Source organism: Pipistrellus kuhlii, unplaced genomic scaffold, assembly GCF_014108245.1.
Source record: "Pipistrellus kuhlii isolate mPipKuh1 unplaced genomic scaffold, mPipKuh1.p scaffold_m20_p_23, whole genome shotgun sequence".
NCBI classification, from domain to species: domain Eukaryota; kingdom Metazoa; phylum Chordata; class Mammalia; order Chiroptera; family Vespertilionidae; genus Pipistrellus; species Pipistrellus kuhlii.
Window position 1 is genome coordinate 11,798,320 of NW_023425522.1, and position 19,805 is coordinate 11,818,124.

At 57.5% G+C, this 19,805-nt stretch overlaps 2 protein-coding genes across 8 annotated transcripts in view; both read right to left on the bottom strand.

The window, feature by feature from the left end:
• The window catches only part of SPNS2 (sphingolipid transporter 2), a 39,119-nt gene extending 26,584 nt beyond the window's left edge, over positions 1-12,535 (bottom strand). For 3 of the 7 annotated variants that reach the window (XR_004990451.2, XR_004990450.2, XM_036452340.2), the window contains exon 1: positions 11,963-12,510. Coding sequence is in view for 5 of the 7 variants with exons in the window: in XM_036452340.2 (XP_036308233.1) it covers positions 11,963-12,341 (379 nt within the window). In the remaining 2 variants the exon portion in view is untranslated. Of the gene's footprint in view, positions 1-11,962 lie in introns of all 7 variants that reach the window. The other 4 variants (XM_045586664.1, XM_036452342.2, XM_036452343.2 and 1 more) reach the window with 4 other exon arrangements.
• Positions 12,536-19,126: 6,591 nt separating this feature from the next.
• The window catches only part of SPNS3 (sphingolipid transporter 3 (putative)), a 45,959-nt gene continuing 45,280 nt past the window's right edge, over positions 19,127-19,805 (bottom strand). The window contains exon 12 of the mRNA XM_036452351.2: positions 19,127-19,538. Coding sequence (XP_036308244.1) covers positions 19,465-19,538 — 74 coding nt within the window. The 3' untranslated portion in view covers positions 19,127-19,464. The remainder of the gene's footprint in view (positions 19,539-19,805) is intronic.

Here is a 19,805-nt window from a genome sequence, read left to right on the forward strand (position 1 = left end):
AAAATGATGTCAGCATTTGAAATGAAATAATGTGGAGAGGACAAATGCGTGTGCCTGCCCCTCCCCCACTAGGCCAGGAGCCCCTGGAGCACTGGAGCCAGAAAGTCATCTCCAGAGCCCAGAACAGGGGCTGTTTATGTGCTGGGTAAGGATGGGCGGAGTTGGGAAGGGGTAGGCGGGTAACACTCCCCCTGGGACCCTGAGCAGTGGGTCCCCAACCACAGCCGAATGAAGAGCATGGATCTACAATAACTACTGGCCACTTCCTGGGAAGAAGTTCCTATCAACATCGGCATCATGAAGACAGCCTGTGTGCCCAACAAATAAAAACACTCTAGCCCTGGCTGGTTTGGCTCAATGGATAGAGCCCCAGCCTACGGACTGAAGGGTCCCGGGTTCGAGTCCGGTCAAGGGTCCCTGGGTTGCAGGCTTGGTCCCCAGTTGGGGGCGTGCAGGAGACAGCCAATCAATAATTCTCTCTCAACATTGATTTTTCTATCTCTCTATCCCTCTCCCCTCCTCTCTGAAATCAATAAAAATACATTAAAAAGGGAGAGAGGGAGGGAGGGAGGGAGGAAGGAGAAGGAAGGAGAAGGAAGGAAAACACTCTTGCTTCCTCCCAAGGCACATTCTAGCCACCTGACCAGACATAGCCTCCCTCCCATGACTTCATGGCCCAACGCTTGCCTCTGCCTCCAGGAAGCTTCCCTGGCCTCCTCGCCTGCACGGAGCTCCTGGGAAGGAGGAGGAACATTTCTGCACATCCAGATGGCACCCAGGGTCCCAGGGAGGTCCCAGGCAGTTTAGACCCCAAGATACAGGAAGCTTTGGATGCCCCCACCCAGTACTCTCCCCTCGCGCCCCCCCCCCCCCGGCACCCCAGTATAGGTGCAAGGCCTGAGATGTAGGCAGAAGGCCCGAGGGAACCTCCCCAGGAGCAGGGCCTCCTGCAGGCCCTGCCTGAGCCTCTCTGGGTTGTTTTCCTCTCAGGCTGGAAGGAGCCACGGCCACAGAGGAGAGCCCACCGGCCGCTGGCACGGGAAGCGTGTGTCACAGCAGCCCGGCCGATCGTCTCAGATTTTCCTCTGGGCTCCAGCCTGGCCTGGGCCCACACCCCCTCCCTTCTTCACCACAGCCTTATTTTTAGCCTCTTTCCTGGAGGCTGAGGTTTGGTGGGTCACAGGATGGGCCTCACGCCCAGGAGAAGCCTCCTACAGCTCAGGCCAAGCCCACTCCACCATCCCTACCCGCCAGGGGCGTGCACGGTGGAGTCCCCACCCCACCCAGCCCACGGCCACAGGTCCCCATCCAGGCGCCTCCAGGCAGTCACCCCAAATCCACAACCAGAATCGCCCTCTGCCCACAGGGTCCTCTTCCCTGAGGCAAGAAAACATTCTGGGACAGCAGGAGCATCTGAATCTTCTCTTCACTGACCCCAGCTACACTCTCCGAGCCCCGAGGGTCTTGCCTCTTATCTAAGGTCAACTGTCCCCTCTAGACCACCTGTCCTTCCTGCCTCTCAGGGATATCTCACCCTGGGCGCCCGCCCCTGGCTTGAGCTTGGATTTTCAGCACCTCCCTCACCTCTGTCTCCTGCACATCAGCCTAAGAAAGCGCTCACATCTCTCTCATCCTGGTGGCGAAAGCAATCCTGTCCTGCCCCCTCTGGCAACTGCTTCTTCTCTCTGCCCCTTTACAGCTAATGTCCTCACCCCTCCTCACCTCCATCATCCTCCTGGTGGCTCAGTCCCACAGCCCCTCTCACCCCTCAGTGTCCCAGCCACCTGGGCTCCACCCCTTTGGTCCCCATTCCCTGAGTGGCACCAGGGCCAGACACCTGGGAGTAAGCCATGATACCGCCTTGCCTCCCACAGGCCCATGAATGAGCCCAACGATTCTCTCCTTCCCCACGTGGCCTCCTCTCCAGGCTCCCAGCTTCCTCTCTTGGCCCATCTAGCATCCCTCCCGCAGCCTGACCGCACAAGCACTTACTGATCTGCTAAGTCACATGTGTCAAACACAAGGCCCGCGGGCCAAATCCGTCCCGCCAGGCCTTGCAATGTGGCCCGTACCACGCTGTCATCACTGCACTCCGCTGCGTTTCCATCACAATGACAGTTTATGACTGTTCAGTAAACCATTCGGCCCGTGATTTAGGCTGGATTTTAGATTTTGGCCCCTTCTCTGATTGAGTTCGACAGCCCTATGCTAAGTCCTGGGCGGGGTTCAGAGACACAGACAGTGTCTGGACTCAAGGAGCAAATGCCATGACCCAGGGCTTGTCACCTCTGGGAAGAGCTCAGCAAACCACGTGTTCTTCCAAGTCCCCCGGCCCAGGCCCCTGGCTCAGTATAATCACTACCAACAGCAACAGTAATCTGGGCTTTCACGTGTTTGGTGCTTACTATGTGCCAGGCACGGTTCCAAGAGGGCTACCAGTATTAGCTCATTGGTGCGGCTGTCCAATAATGTGGAGTGGCTCCCAATTGCCACCCAACTGAAGGGCAGATTTCTGCTGGCATCTGGGGCCTCCGTGACCCACGCCGTACAATCACCCTGTCTAGAGGCGAGGAGCAGAGGCCTATTACCACGCAGCCCGGGTGTTTGGAAACCACGGGCCTGGCTGATCTGAGGCCACCAGGACCCGCACATAACAGCCGGTATGTAGCCTCCAGGACTTGACTGCAGCCATGCCCTCCTCCTGGAGTGTCCAAGTCCACTTGTTCAGATCCACCTGATCCAGAGCCTGATCTGAGATCACTTCTGCCAGGACACCCTCCCACCTCACCTCCCCCCCACCCACCCCCACACTCTCTCTCTCTCTCTCTCTCTGGCTCCTGTTGAAGAGGAACCTGTAACCTCGAGGGCACCCCCAGAGCTGGCTGGAATCTGGCCTGACTCACCCAGTTGGCTGGTCACGGATACCCTCGGTGATCCCCATCACTGCTGGTCCTTCAGTAGCCACCAGAGGAACCAGGTCCAGACCCAAGTCGCAGACATCACAGAGTCCACCGAAAGGCCAAGGTGCACAAGGAAACCCACAATGACCTCAGGAGCCAGGTCAGACCAGCCTCGGATGCACGGTAGGGACATTGTGATCCTGAGGTCTCTTCTTGCCTAGTCAGCCAGGGCAGGCCACTCAAGCTCCCTTCCCACGCACAGTCATCCCCACCCCACAGGCACTCTGCCTCTCTCAGAGCAGCAGGCACCTTAGCTGAATGCCCAAGAGCCTGGGCTTTAGAGCCAGACCACCTGGGTTCAAATCCTGGCTTCTCAACCTTCTCTGCTGTGTGGCCCGAGCAAGTTTCTTAGCCTCTCTGTGCCGGTTTCATCTTCTGTCACAAGGCTTAGTTTGAAGATCTGCTTTCTATGGTCGTTGTGAGGTTTGAATGGGTTGGCCCATGTGAAGTGCGTGGAACCGTGCCTGGCACATAGTAGGTGGTCAATAAATGTTATCACAGGTCATTAGCTCATGGGGCAGGAGCCCTAGTCGTGACAGAGAACAATGGGAGCTCCCACCTCAGTGATCTTTTCTCCAAAATGGCGGCAGATGCCTAGAGAGACAGGGCCTAGGGATTTGAAGGGATGGGTCAGGCCTGCCATTGATTGGTCCCCCTAGGAGGGACCCTGGTCCCCCTGTGGAGGCCTCAGAGCTGGCTTACTCTGCTTGAACACGGCCACAGCTCCCACCCCAGTAATTACAGGGCCTGAGGGCCTGGCTCTGCTGACCTGGCTCTGGATGGCTAAGGCTGGGAAACCACAGCCTGGCCAGGCTGACAACACACACACATGCACACATACACACACACACACACACACACACACACACACACACACACACGTTTACCCTAAGGGACTGGCCAAGGGAGGCAGTCCCTGATAGGGGCCCCAGGCTCTCCAGCACACACACTTCTACCACCCAGAGCTCCCACCAGGGACAAGCTTACTGACTGCCAGGAGCTTCTGGGCCCTCCTGGGAGCCTCAGGATGAGAGAGACCCAGGGTGGCCCTACATCCCTGCCAGGTTCATCCTACACCTCAATCGCACTTGTTCTACATATGCTGGCCCTCCTGCCCGCATGTTGCCCTACAATCCTGGGGCATTAATGTCAGGATAGCTTAGTGGCCATTTCTGCAGGGACCCTGGGTATGAGGCCCCAGCGCCCCTCAGAGAGGCCCTACCTCCTCCCTAGAGGATCTAGACTGCAAGCTTGTCCCCCTAAGGAGCACTCCAGCTGGAGACCATAGCACCCTCCCTACCAAGAGCCCTGCCTGCCAGCCCTGGAGAGGACCCACCCCCAGAGCTCAGAGAGCCCTCCCTTCTCCCACCAAGTCTCCGTGCCAAGGGTGGGCGGGGGCAGGCAGCCCGGCCTCCGTCCTGTGGTTCTAGTCTATCATTTGGGGCCAGCTTTCCTGGAACCAGGCGCGGCCTTAGCAATTTGGGGGCTTTGCACAGCCACTCCTTCCCCAGCTCCTCCTCCCTGGCCCTGTCCTGCCTCAGAGGCCCCCCAGACCACTGGACAGAGGACAAGGCGGCCACACCCTCATCAGGATCCTCAGAGGGCGTGGCCAGTGTGGCCACAGACATAGGATAAGGGGAGGTGTGGGGAGAGAGATAAGAAACCGCAGAACGGCGCAGCTCCAGCCACAGACTCCCAGCTTTCCTGGGGTGCTGCTTCAACTTTCCACCCGCGATTTCTGCTCCCACTTCTCGGGTGGAAAGTTGAGATTCAGAGGTGAATGGGCCAAAGGCCAAAGAAACAGGCGGGAGCAAGGCTGAGCTGGCCTCCAAGTTCCAGACGTAGCCTGTGTTCTCCCAACAAAACCCAGAAAAGGGGGCGCAACCAGCCCCCCAGAACATCCACATCCACAGCCCTCACGTGGGTGCGAGAAACAGCGTGTGACCAAGTAGCACCACCCCTCCCCAGGCACAGCCCTTCACAGTTTCCTAAGGCCGATCATGCCCCTTGCCTCCTGGGACCCCCACTGGAAATCCATGCTTGACAGGTGAGGGACCACAAAGACCTCCATGAGCTACCAGGTTTGGCGGGAAGACCCCAGCAAGGCCTCCATGATGGCAGAGGACCAAGGGGAGGGAGAAGCCGGGCCCCAGTCCTCCCTCCAAGCTCCAGGGAGAGCATTGTTCCTGCTGACTTCTGCTACGTCTCCTCTAGGGCAGTGTTCGGCAATCTGCGGCTCGCGAACCACATGCAGCTCTTTGGCCCCTTGAGTGTGGCTCTTCCACAAAATACCACGTGTGGGCGCGCGCACACAGTGAGACTGAAACTTTGTGGCCCATGTGCAGGTTTTCGGCCTGGGAGAGTTTATTTTTGAAGAAGTGGCGTTAGATCACTCAAGAGGCCAAAAAGCTGCATGTGGCTCGCGAGCTGCGGTTTGCAGATCACTGCTCTAGGGCTCCTTTCACCAGCTTCCCAGCTAGTTACCCGAGAGGGCCAGGCCCAGAGCAGACAGTCTCACTGTGTACCCAAAGCCAGCCTGTCGCCTTTAGTGCCCTCCCTGCAGGAGACACCGAGCATAGCCACCCCAGTGCCCTCCCGGATGTACAGAAGCTGTTCTTCCCAGTATAGGGGCCAGGGGCCCCCGCTGTCGGGGCTAAGAGCTGGGCAGGCAGGGACCATACTGACCACTTCCCCAATTTCCTTCCGGGGGGTGTGAGGTCCCACAGATCACTGTGTGATCTGGTCAGGACGAAGGCTCGGGCCGGCCACCTTGACAGAAACCCTGGCCCCAGAGCAGGGGCCCGGTCCTTATCTCTGTCGTCCAAACCTTTCAAGGCCCTTTCAGCTCAGAAGGATGGGCTTTGGGGTCAGACAGGTCTGTGCCAACCTAACGCTGCCATTCAAGTCAGTCAACAAGGGCCAAGTTTGTGCCAGGCCCTCGGGTATCAAACCCACTACCAGAGATGGCCAGCTCAGCCCCTCAAGGGAGACAGCCACCCTACACAGGGGTAGGTGTTGTGATGGATATGGGAAAGAGTGCACTTGAAATCCACAAGTTAGGTGCCTGGCTCAGCCCAGAAAGTTGGGGAAGACTTCTTTAAAAAAAAAATAAAAAAAAAATTATATATATATATATATATATATATATATATATATATATATATATATATATATATTTTTTTTTTTTTTTTACAGAGAGGAAGAGAGAGGGATAGAGAGTTAGAAACATCAATCAGCTGCCTCCTGCATACCCCCTATTAGAGATGTGCCCACAACCATGGTACATGCCCTTGACCGGAATCGAACCTGGGACCCTTCAGTCCACAGGCCAACGCTCTATCCACTGAGCCAAACCAGTTAAGGCAGAGAAGACTTCTTGGAAGGAGGGAAGCGACACCACAGAGACCCAACCAGGGAAACTGAGGCTGGCTGCTGCAGTAACTGGGGATCAGATCTGGTTATCCTGGGGGAGGGAGGTGCAGGCAGAGCCAGGGGCCAGCAGGTAGGTGTTCCTGTGACCAAGTGGCCCATGCTACCCTTGGAGCAAGATGCTGACCACAAAAAGAGGAGCAGCCCGACAGGCATGGCTCAGTGACTGAGCATCGACCTATGAACCAGAAGATCACGGTTCAATTCCAGGTCAGGACACATGCCTGGGTTGTGGGCTTGATCCCCAGTAGGGGACCTGTAGGAAGTAGTCAATCACTGATTCTCTCTCATCATTGATGTTTTTATCTCTCTTTCTTTCTCCCTTCCTCGCTGAGAAATCAATAAAAATATACTTTAAAAAACAAAACAAAAAAAAAAAAAAACCAGAGAGGTGCAAAATCACCTAAAGCCAGGAGCTCGGCCCGGAAGACATTCAAAGCCCAACAGAGAGCCCAGCCCCTGGAGCCTGAAAACCAAACCAGGCTCTAGCCAGTTTGACTCAGTGGATAGAGCATCATCCTGCAGACTGAAGGGTCCCAGGTCAGGGGCACATGCCCACTGCAGGGGGCAGCCAATCAATGATTCTCTCTTATTGATGTTTCTATCTCCCTCTCCCTCCCTCTCTGAAATCAATAAAAACGTAATTTAACAACACAAAGAAAATCAAACCAGTGTCCCCTTTGCCTCCCTCCTCTCACTCCCTTTCTACTCTCAGGATTTCAGGACCCCTACACCTGGGCAGAAACAAAAGCCACTTCCTGTCTGGAGAGGTGACACGGCGCTCTCCTTGCTGAGCAGCTCTGACCCAGACAGAGCTGTAACCTGCAGCCTGCAGCCGCTTGCCCCATTCATAAAATGGGGATCTGAGACACAGGCTGGGACATTCAATGGCCCTGGGTCCCTGACTAAGGTAGTGAGTTCCAGGACACTTCCTCTGAGCCGTGGCTGGGTGGCTCAGTTGGTTGGAGCATCCTTCCAATACACTAAGGTTGCCAGTTCGATCCCCACTCACGAATCAACCAGCGAATGCATAAGTAAGTGAAACAACAAATCCAAGTTTCTATCTCTCCCTTCTTCTCTCAAGTCAATAAATAATTTTTTTTTTTTTAATTTAAAGACACTTCCTCCAGCAAGTCTACAGCACAGCCCAGGTGCTGATGGAACCGACCGCAAAAGGCCAGAGGAGGAAGAAGGATCAAGGAAATGGGCAGCTGGCAGTTAGTCATCAGGGTGCCGGCATTCCAGGCCATCGCTCAGTTCACCTGCCAGACAGGCGCTCTGGAATGCGGCCCGGGACACCTGCCCTGCAGATTTCAGGGCGGGCTGGTGTGTCAGAGGCTACAGCAGGGCCACCCAACGGGACAAAACTTCCTGGGAGGACGGGATGGAGGTAGCATGGACTATCCTTATCCACAAGGATAGCCACAGAGGTGAGGCTTAACATGGCGCTTCCCACCCAGGTAACCCTGTAGGAAACCCTACGCCTCCATTTCCCCGTCTGTCAGCTCTGGACAGACAACCAAGCAGACAAAAAGGAGCCAAGACCCCCAGCCTGGCAGCCCCCTCGGCACAGGCTCAGGTGTTTGGGGGAGCCCCTAGGCCCCGTGCCAGGCCTGTGTTCTTGGCTGTGTCCCTGTGCTCCGATCTTCTTCCGGGTTTGTGTTAGTGAGCGGTTGCCACGGATACCGATCTCAGCTTCTCTGGCAGAAAAGGACTCCCCCAGGGCAGGGCTCTGCTTCTCCTCACCAGCCCTCACCCCACCCAGGCTTAAGTGGATCCGTGGGCTGGATCAAAGGGAAAGGACTTAGGAAGGCACAGGTAGCCCCAGAGAAGTTGGGGAAGGATCCCAGCTCTCACGTAGTCAGTCTCCAACCACGAATAGGGCTGGCGCCGGCCCCCTCGTGGTTCCAGAAACAGAAGGCTGCAGCCCACACCCGCAGCTCGGCTCCCACTTCACAGATGGGAGAACGGGAGTCCAGGGGCAGAGGCAGCTCAGGCCCCAGGAAGCAGAGCTGGGGAGAGGGGACCAGGACCCTCCCCTGAGCGGCTCCCTCCTTCTCCTCGCCTGGCAGCCACAAGGAATAGAATGTGGGCCCCATATGCCATTTAACATTTTCTAGCAGTCGCATTTAAAAAAAATAAAATAAAAAAGAAATAAGTGAAATGAATTAATATATTCTATTCAACTCAGTCTACCCAACCTACCTCAACATGTAATCAGTGTAAGAGCTATGGGTGAGATCTCAGAATGGAGAGAGGGGCCAGGGGAGCAGGAGCAGAAGCCATATGCCGAGGGGGGGGGGGGGCCCTTCAACAACCTCTGTTAACCTGAGTGAAAGTCACCGCCCAGAGTGTGGCCAGCAGAGAGCAGAGGCCTCCACCACCAGGAGCACACCGCACCTGGGGCTCTGGTTCTGCTCTGCTCAGCCCTGGACCTCAGATGAGCGATGAGCGATGAGGGATGAGTGCTCTGCTCTGCACTGCCCTCAGCATCCCAGCTGCACAAGGAGGCAGAGGGAAGGGTCGGTGTCTGGGTTCCCTCAGTTTCATCCCACTGAAGCAGCTCGGGAAGGAGAGAGCCAGCGCGGGAGCCTGGCCCTCCTCACCTGCTGCCCTCAGGGGTTCCCATGGCGAGGAGAGGCCATAATTAGCTGGATCACGGGGTGGCGCTGGGAATGCCAGGGCAGAGGCAGACCTGCCGCTGTTCCCAGGACAGAGAGCAGCCCTGGCGGAGGAGGGAGAGGTCCTGAAAGAGACTGTTCCTCACAGAACGGCGGAGGGCACGGGGGCCAGGGCACAGCTTGCTCAGAGGCAAAGGGGAGAAGGCACGCGTCCTCAGGGACGCTCTCCTCGGAGGCCGGCCTTGTCCCAGGTGCTTAAGAGACATTCCGTTTGCTCCACACGACCCAGAGGTGGGGAGGAGGAAATGACCACCTGGGAGCCTGGGGGGACACGCCCAAGGTCACACAGCTGGCCGCTGAAGAGCTGGACTTCCATCTGGCATCAGGGACTCTAGAGCTGCCCTGCCCGCTGCAGGGGCCCCAGTGTCTGGTGAGCACCTGAGATGCAGCTCGCCCGAACTGGCACGTGCCATAAACGTCAAACACACGGGGTTTCAAAACCCTGTGGGAAAAGGAAGGCAAAAGATCTCACCCATAGCTCTTACACTGATTACATGTTGAAGTAGCTCGAGTTGAATAAAATAGACTAATTCATTTCACTTATTTCTTTTCTATTTTTTAAATGTGACTGCCAGAAATGTTTAAATGGTATATGGGACCTACATTATATTGCTTTTGGACAAAGCTGACCTATAACACGAAGACAGAAATTCACAGGATCGATTAAAAGAGAGTGGGAACTCTTTTTTGAGGCGGGAGCCAGGACCAGACTGTAAAGTTCTGGGGGGTAAGGGGAGGACAGGGGAGTGGAAACATCAAAAGTGACCCAGCAGTGGAGTGTCAGCATCCCCTGGCGTGCGTTCGTTCCCTCTCTCTCTCTCTCTCTCTCTCTCTCTCTCTCTCTCAGATGGGCCAGCCAGCAACAGGTGGGCCCAGACCTGGAATGACCATTCATCACCCTGCCCCACCCAAGCCACAGTAGTTGCCATAGAGACAGTAAATCTTCCTAAAAACTGACCTTGGGGGCAGGAGAGCGTGGGGGAAATCTACCATAAAGAGCGGGAGAGGGAGCCAGACTCATCCGGAGAGGAAATCTGTGTACGTTGTGTGCTGGAGGCGGGGCGGTGCATGGGCTCCGGCCTGGCTGGGAAAGGGAGGGATGCACAGCCCATAGATGGGTGTTTGCACAGGGCTTTCCGGGCCTTCCTCCCTGCTGTCCACGCCCCGCGTAGCCACTGCTCCCCACCCCCCCTTACCAATTCACCAGAAATTTCCTAGCGGCTGATATTCTGATGGGGGCAGATAAACATCAGACCTCCCTGATCCTACCCTCTCCTCTCAACCTCCCCTCCCCTAGCAGAGTTGGCTTCCCTAAGATCAGAGGGGGTGGTCTGGGGCCGGAAAAAACAAGTTGAAAGTGCTGCCTGCCAGAAGCAGCCCATCCACTGGCCGCTGGGAGAGGGTGGGAAGCCTCTTCCTAGGCAGGCTTTCCCGGTTTCTAACGCCATCCTCGCTGGGCACTCTCGGGCCATCTTGGACAAGGCTCGTACAGGGGCCTGGGTTTCCCCCGCCTGGATACAGAAGTCCATTTTGCACTGATGCCAGGGTCCCCATGTCCTCTGACTTCTCCCCACCTTAGGGATCAGAGTTCTCCCCTCCCACTGGACACAAACCCCCATCAACAGAGAAGGAGACCCAGGCCCAGAGAAGAGAACCCAGGTAGCAGCTGGTTTACGCAGGGCTCTCCTCTAGATCACCTCCAAGTTCTCTTTACAATCTGTCCCCGGTTCCCCCTGCCTTTTATTTTTTTGTAGCTCCAGATTCTACTAAGCTTGGGTGGGCAGGTTCTGGCCCAGCGCGCCAGATACGCGGCCACAGCTCTCCCGCAGGGAGCTCCCACCTACGCCAGGTCCTTTTCTCTCCCGGCTGCACCATTCCCACCTGAGGGCAGCCTCGGGGAAAGTCCCTGCTTCCAGACCCCAGAGAATTGGGGGAGGGGAGCGGAGGGCGCAGCCTGGAATTCCGTCCGCAGAGGCCCAGGATTCAAGCACTTCACCAACGGACTCAAACCCAGGCTGAGACCGGCCCAAGGTCACACAGGAGGTACCGGAGAGGTTAAATCTTGGACTGGAACCCGGTTGTTCCACGGAACGCCACCCCATCTTCAAGGCTAATCCGCCTTGCAGATGCTGAGGCAACCCTTCTCTAAGCCCCGGTGGCCAGCGCCCTAGCCCGGGCTCCAGGCGCCATGGAGCAGGGGGCGGCGTCTTCAGGCCTCCAGCCAGGGCCAGCTGCAAACCGCATCCTGGGTCCCCAGGCGCCACGGACCCGCTCCGCCCTGCCCTCTGCTCCCCGCAGCCCGGAGCCTTTGTCAGCCACGCGCTCACACGCTCACACACACACACACACACACACACACACACACCCGCGCTGCCTGCGCGCACACACTGGTCCCCCCTGGCGCACACCCGCAAGGGGCGCGCGCGCTCGCTGCACGGAGGACGCAGGAGAGTGGAGGCGGCGGAGGAAGGGACTGACGGGCTACCGACCTACAGACCGACCTACGGACCGTCTGGACAGGGGGAAGGGAAGGAAAGGCCCGAAAACCTGAAATGGGGGCGGAAGGGGGCGCGGAGGCGAAAGGCAGAGAGAGACGCAAAGGAGACTCTTGGGAAAGAGGACAACGGGTGGGACGTCAAGGGATGGCGAGGACGCGCGGGCCATACCAGGGGTGGGACCCCCCCCAAAAAAAACAAAAACAAACAAACAAACAAAAACCTCTGGTCCCGGGTGGGAGAACGGTTTATGGATTGGATCGGGGAGCCTGAGCAGAGAGGGCCCTTGGGGACCCCGCGTAAGGCGTGGATAAAGGGGATCTGGGACCACAGGCTCCCCGGGGGAACCTCGAGGCGGGGAGTTCTGGTTCTCAGGCTGAATGGGGCACCAGCTCACCTACGACGGTGTACCTGTCCAGGTAGTTGAGCACGTTGCCCAAGCTGAGGATGGCGGCGGCTGCCCCTCGCCTGCGGCCCCAGCTGGCGGGCTTGGGCTGCTGCGCGCCGGGGCCCTTGGCAGCAGCGGCTGCGCAGCTCGGGGTGCCGGGGGAGCTGGGAGGTCCCGACGGGGCCCTCCTCACGCTGCCCGACAGCGTCTGCACCTCGTCGTCGGGGCTCGCCGCTCCAGCGGCGCCCGCGGTCCGCGCCCCGCAGCAACCGCCGCCGCCGCCGCCAGCTCCGAGCTGCGCCCCCCGGCGCCGGCGCCGCCGCTCCGCGTCCGCCTCCTCGTCCTCCGCGCCGCCCGCCGCCGCCGCGGCGCAGTCCAGGCACATCATGCCGGCCGGGAGCGCGGCGGCGGGGGGCGCGGGGGGCGCGCGGCCCGGCTTGGCCCCGCTCAGGGCGTGTGTGCGCCGCGGAGCCGCCGCAGCACCATCCCGGCTCCTGCGCTCCGGGAGCCCTGGCTGCGGCGCGGCCCCGGTTCAGCACGATGCGCTGTCGCCGCCGCCGCGGCTCTGACAGCTGCTGCCCGGCTCCGCCCACCGCGCCGCAACCAATCAGCTCCGGGCCCGGGCCACAGCCCCGCCCCGCACGTGCTGCCCCGGGGGGGGGGGGGGGGGGAGTAGGGGGTGTTCTTCCGCAGAACCCCTGCTGCCGGACGGGGGCGCAGTCACGCTGCAGCCGCACGACCAAGGAGGCGGGCGAGGGCGCGGAGCGGGTGTGTGGGAGCTACGGGGCTAGGGACAGGGTTCGGGGAGCAGGACTCCCCCCCAGAACCCACTCAATGCCCTCCATCTCCACTGCCTACCAAAAACCAGGCCCTTGGCGGGGGCTGAGAGAAAGCTGAAGGCTCCAGCTCGTGCACGACCTGGAGAGAGGGTCTCTGTTAAGTGGGGGGAGGGGAGGGGTGGCTGCTCCAGCAGCTGCTCACCCGCCCTCATTTAATCAGTTCCCGGAAGCGTGATCCGTGCGGGCTTAGCCCAGAACCCAGGTCTCCAACAGGCACACAAGGCCATCTCCCCAGGGAAACCAGAGGAGTCCCCATCCTCCCCCGGGCCCATTCCTGTGTGTGCACTGAGACCCTCCCCCTGTCTCAGAGGCAGCCCCTGGCAGCGAGAGCCAGGGCTCCGCCAGAAACGGCATTAAAAAGGGGCCTCCTCTCCTCAGTGTGTGGCATCCCCAAGCGTCAGGCTTCCAGCTGTGCAATAGGTAAGGGGCAAACCCCTGAATGGAAGACAAGAGGTTTGGACCTCGCGCAGCTGTGCCCCGGAGAGTGGCAGGACCCTGGCCTAGACTCCCTGGGTCTCCGTTTCTCTCTGTTAGGGAGATGGGATTCAGACAATCTGGAAGTCAACGAGTGCTCAGTGGAGGGGGAGGCCTGTCTTCCATGGAGAGTGGTTGGTAGCTTGTGTGTCCACAACCACCACTCTCACCCATCTCAGAGGACCTGAGGTCCGCGCCCCACCACCACCACCACCACTCATGTGTTTGAGACTTTGATTGACATTAAATTCCTGTACAAAGTGCTGAGGACAGAATGGTAGAACTAGACAGAACCTGAGAAACCAGAATTATTCCATGAGTTTCACAGACCGGTCCCAGGGCCCAGAAATGACCCCATTATAGGAACGTGGCTACTCCGTCAGGTGCTGATGGAGGACTCCAACACCAGCCCCCAGGCTGGGAGCTCAGTTCCTACCTCCGGTTCTTCCAGGTCCAAGTCCACAGGCAGGTGCTTCTCATGAGGATGTTGACCACAGTGAGTCATGACATGGCAAACGGGTGACTCAGCATGAGGCATCCCCCACACAGACACCCGGCCCACTGTCTCTTGTGAGCAGTTAATCCCCAAGCCACGGGTGGCTTTTGACACCCTTGAGGTGTATTTTAAATTCTGAGAAATGACTAAAAATATGCTTTGGCATGTTGAGTATGAATGACTGTGATGGAAGGGTTAGAAAAACAGATTTCATTCTGAAAGTTGCCTTGCTGCCTCTTTCTGGCTTGCTGAGTTCAAGCCTGCAGGGCCGGACAGGGGAAGTTCCAATGGGTGGCCTGGGATGACAGGTGGCTAAAAGATAAAGACAGACCTAGGAGCTCCATGGGGCTGGGGCTAGGCCCTGGCAATGAACTTCATGTGCGATGGTCCTTAATATGATCTCCAAAACCTTTCATAACGCTTTGTGACCCATGCCAACCTCTAGCCTGCTGCCCACCTCTCAAAATTACACTTCACCACACAGAAAACTGAGCTCCATCAACTCATGCACAGTTACACTTCCTGGAGCCCAGAGGAGTGGCAGGAGTTGGGGCACTTGTGTATAGTCCCTTCTCTCCCATCCACACAAAAGCCCTTGTCCGACTAATGCAATGCCGCTTCAGTACCACGGAGAGCGTCACATGGGCTGGTCCCCCTCCCCAGGCTCCTGAGTCTTGTTCTGCCTAAGCTGTCTACCTAGCTGCCTCCTCCCACTTGTTGTTTAGAAACCCAGCGCAGACATGGTTTCCTCCAGGAAGCCCTTCTTGCACCAGCTGAGCAACTATCATTTCCTCCTCCCGGCTACCTGAGGAACCTGTGTATCCTTCCCTCCCACCCCACACATTGTGCCGATTGTGTTTGTCCGCCCACACACACACCCGCGCCACAATAGACTCTGAGTCTCCAGGCCCCATACCCTGTCTGATTCATCCCTGCAGTCCAGGACAGAGGAGGTGTTCAGAGGATGTTTGTTGATTGAATGAGTAAATGACATTTAGCAGGTGCTCAGAAGTATGTGTTGCTTTGTATCACATGTCTATTGCTCTAAGCGATTCCAAAACCAGCCGGATTCCTCTCCCAGGCCCCTTTGGAAAAGGCATTTCCTCCCTGATTGACTCACCCTCCATGAGCTTCTAAGTGCCGTGTTTGTCCGCCCTTTGATTACCTTCTCCACAGGTCACCTTCCACAGTGGGAGAAGGCACCTGCCCCGGTGTTCCCAGCTAGGATTTGTTAGAGCCCTCCATCCCCAGCCCAGCCTGCCTCAGGAGTTTCCTCAGAATGTTTCATCTCTGGCCAAAACCGGTTTGGCTCAGTGGATAGAGCGTCAGCCTGTGGACTAAAAGGTCCCAAGTTCGATTCCGGTCAAGGGCATGTACCTTGATTGCGAGCACATCCCCAGTAGGGGGTATGCAGGAGGCAGCTGATCAATGTTTCTCTCTCATCGATGTTTCTAACTATCTCTCTCCCATCCTCTCTGTAAAAAAAAATCAATAAAATATATCTAAAAAAAAAAAAAAGAATGTTTCATCTCTGCTTCTCTCTGCTGCTCAGAACAGATGGCTCTGAGTCTCCACAAACACAGGCATTTCTGTTCTGTCATCTGAACATGTTTAACACTTTCTAAATTACAGAAGCTTCGTCCTCTCGTCATGAAACAGACCATCGGAAATGAAGAATCCCTTGAAGGACATCGAGTCCAGCCTCTTCCCTTTTCCATGGAGAGACTGCATCTGAGATAGGACCAGTGGCCTGCCCAAGGTCACTGTAATGGACACCATGTTTGTTCTCGTTTTTTATTGTTTTATGTGTGGGGGGCTGTCTTTTCCCCCCTTTCTTTGCTGATTTGTTTTGATGTTCAGAGTCCATCCCCTCTCCTAATAGCACCCTCGTATCCTGGTCTTAGTGGAGTTATACATCAAGGCATGGCATAGGATCCGCTTGCCCGGTGTTTTAAATCTTGAGTAGGGTAGCAAGAGAAGAGGGAAGATTTGTCTGGAGCTTGGTGAAGGCCTCCCAATAAGATGATCCAAGGAGCCCTGGTTCCCGAATCTCCTATCTCCCCATCAATTTTGTGAACTCCTGATGTGCTTCCAACAAATTTCTTTCTGACTTGAGATAGTTTCCGTTGCACACAGCCCTACCACCCTAACTCGCATGGCCACACAGAAGGAGCACATGCAGCCACATACCTCTTGCTGCCTCCTGACAGCTCTGTCTCTAGAGTTTGCATTAAACCAAGCGACCTTACAGGCCAACCCAAGCATGGAGGAAAGACAGATACTTCAGGGACTAAAGCAGGCAGACTGATGTCTGGTGTTGCAGGGGAACAGCCAGGGTTGGGGTGACCATCTCGATACACACGTTCAACCCTTCAAGCCCGGGGTCAGGGTGGTAGAAGAGCTTTTATCCAGACCCTGTAAACACATCTTCACATGCTCATACACCAACACAGAAAGGAGCATGCACAGGCACACACACTTCAGGCACACCCCCGTGCCCGGATGACACCTGGACCTGGCATGCAGCATGTTTCTGGGAAGAGCAGTTCATACACTGTGGGAGCAGGTCAGGCTTGAGGGCCTCAACCTGTTGAGCAGCATGTTCTCTCGTGACATTCCCAACAAACAAGTCCCGAGTATTAGTGACAGGGATTGCCAAGCAAGTGCCCTTTAAGCCAGACAGGTGTGCTCTAGTTGAGTGGCTGAGCTCACACCTACCTACCCCTGTGACCTCAGCCCAGTCTGGCACTGGTCTCTCCCTCCCAGACTCCACCAGCCCCACAGCTCCCACCCTGCTTCAAACCACTTCCGATGATAGCATCCTATAAACGCCTGGCCCAGCATCTTGTCTAGCTCAGTCCTGAGAAGCTCCACCCATCCTTCCCAGCAGCATAAACACAGGAAAGACAGACACTTCAGGGAACCCATTGACGTCAGAAGAAACTACCCCAGATTATAAGACTCAAACCCCAACTCCTCAACTGGCATCTGAGCCCCTCCAGCCCAGCCAGTCTCTCCTGTCTCCTTTCCCTCCCCTGAAACACACACGCACTCTCTCCTCCTCTCCTGCCACACCATACCCCTCCATCACTCATCACAGGTCTGCTCCATGTCCCGTACCTTGGCCTGGTCTCTTCCTTCCACTGGGAATTCCCTTCCCCCACCACTTCTGCCATTTGCCAGCTCCTAGGCCACCTCCCCAAAGGCTTCTGAGGGATGTAACCGTTCCTCAGCCCAGGCCTAGGCCTAGCGGAGTGTGTCTCTGTCTTATCTTAGGCTGTGAGGCCCAAGGGCAGGGCTGGAGTCAGATTCCCTGCCTGACACCAAGGTGGGCACCTACATGTTTCTGGAACTGGTGAAAGTGAGGTTTCTGATCTTTCTCCCCAGCCACTGGACGCTGGGGCGGGGGAGGTGAGGGGTGTCTGAGGTTCTAACCCTTGGGAAGCCCTCACCCTTTTCTGAGAGCCAAACCCTCAGGGTTCCTCCCAGGGCTGTAGGGAGGAAGGCTCACAACCTGGTGCTGGGTTCTTGTGGGCCTCCTGGACCCAGCCTGTGAGAATCACGTGAGGCCTGGGCTGGAAAAGCCACATTCAGCCTCTTAAATATAGCTGGGGGCGTGCAGCTCAGAGGGGACAGGAAGGGGTCACACAGCCAGGGAATGCTGAAGGACAGTGGCACCCCGGCTTCCCCCAGACCGGCCGCCTCCTTTTCAGGAGAAACGAAGCGTGATGCTGCGATGTATAATATGTATACGTTTCTGACACAGAGCTCCCAACACCCTTGGAATTTCCTAAGTGATAAGAACCTGAAAGGTGTCTTGTTTGTTAACGAGGTGACTTTGGGACCCCACCAGTCCCCCGAGGAGGGAGGAGGGCTGCAGGTTGAGATCCGTTGCCAATGGCCAGTAGTTTAATCAATCGTGCCTATGTAATGGATGCTCCATAAAAACCCCAAAGGTCAGCATCCCGGAGCTTGCAGGTTGATGAATACGCAGAGCTTGGGGAGAGCAGCACCTGGCAAGCCCATGGAAGAAGCCCCGCCCCTTCCTACACCTTGCCCTGTGTTTCTCTTCCATCTGGCGAGGGAGGCCTCCGTTATATCCTTCTATCATAAGCCGGTAATCTAGTAAGTAAATGGGATTCCTGAGCTCTGTGGCCACTTTAGTGAGTTCACACGTCCAAGGAGGGGAACCTCCAATTGACAGCCAGCTGGTCAGAGGCACAGGTAACAACCTGGACTTGGGATTGGCATCCCAAGTGGAGGGCGAGGGGGAGACTTGTAGGACTGAACCCTTAGCCTATAAGGTCTGGCACCATCTCTGGGCAGACTGTCAGAACCCAGTGGGATCAGGACACCCGCTGGCGTCAGAGAATTGCTTGGTGCTGTAGGAACGCCCCACCCACATGGTAATTGGGTGCAGAGCCCTGTACTAAACATCCTCAGGAGTCCTTTTTCTTATCACAGGACAGCTTCTCCCCTCCTTCCCCATTTCATGAGCTCCAAGTGTCAAATCCTGGGTTGAGGGGCTGGCCGGCCTGGCTGCCTGGTGTGGCCTCTCCCGGGGGAGAGCTGGGCCAGAACAGGCGTGGGCTGAGCCAGAGTCTAGCTCCTGGAACTTGTCCCACCCACCAGCGAGCACAGGGAGGGCACACAGGGGGCGGGGATGAAGCAAGCAAGGGCCAGGAGGTGAGCACAGGGCTGGGTCACCGCTCTGCCCACAGCTGCTGGGAGACAGGCACAGCCTGGCGCAGGGAAGGGGGCGATCAGCAAGTAAACAAGTGATTGCCTGGCCAGGCACCAGGGGAGGGGAGAGGAGCTCATGCTCACAGGCGGAACCAACACGCCGCCCGCCTGGAAGCTGCCATCTCCTGCAGGGCCCGCTGCGCCCAGCTGCTCCGAGCACAGTGGGAATCCCGCAGAGCCAGCCCTCCCAGTGGGCTGTGCGAGGGTCAGGGCGTGGGGACAGGGTGGGGGCCAGGAGGACCCCTGCTCAGTCCTGGGAGCCCGCGTGGTTGGGGCAGCTGGGTCTGCACAGGCGTGGGCACGCCTCCATGGAGCTCCCTAGAACTTGGAAGCCACACACCCGCACCCGCACCCCAGCAGAAACCTACCTCCCAGACCCCAGATTCGGCCCCCACCTTTTGTTCAGAGGCTGAATTCACGGAGAGGGGTGTCCCGCACCCTCCTGACCCTGCAGCGTGAGGACACTGAGTCACTGTGGGAAGTCCAGGGTGAAGAGGCCCAGACACCCATCTGAGCGGCTCCCTCCGTTTCCCCACCTCTTCCTTTCCTGCTCCCACTCCCAGCACAGGCACAGCGAGACTGTAAGTAACATAATGGCCCACAGGCCTGCCACCCGTGGGCTTTGTACCGGCCACACTTTAATCAGGGCCCCCTGACAGACAGGCTGAGGAGCCCAGGCTGGAGCAGCCCCGTGCTGGGGGCAGGCGCAGGCCCAGGCCTCCCGCGGAGGGTGCTGATAGCTCCATTCCCAGCCCCGCCGCAGGCCCTGCCAGCTCTCCACGGGAGCAAAGACATGGCAGGTGCAGCTTGGCCAGAGTCCCGGAGCCACAGCCAAGGGCGAGCAGAGGCACTGACTCTGTGGAGACCAGCAGCAGGGTTGCAGACAGGGTGGGACTCCTCGCTGCAGGACAGGGGTGGGGAGCAAGAGCGTGGGGGGGTGGGGGGGACGCCTCAACGCCTCAGGAGACCTCTGTGGAAGCGTCCGTGCCAGGAAGCAGGCGTTGGCACTCCGCATCCTTGTCGTCCGGGGTCACTGTGTGAGGAAAAGTTCAGCCAGCCCCAAAGGAGGCAGAAGGAGCGTTGGGACCAGGCCTGGGCAGTCTGTCAGGAAATCCTCTAGCTTCCATTTTCAAAACAAACTCCAAATCCGACCCCTTCTTCAGCGCCGCCACCACCACGAGCGGGGGCCCGCGGCTCTTCCTTGAGGCTGCGAAGCCTCCTGTGGCCTCTCTGCACCAATGCCAAGTCCCCACGGTCTGTTCTCACAGAGCAGCCAGAGGGATGCTTTGGCAGGATAAAG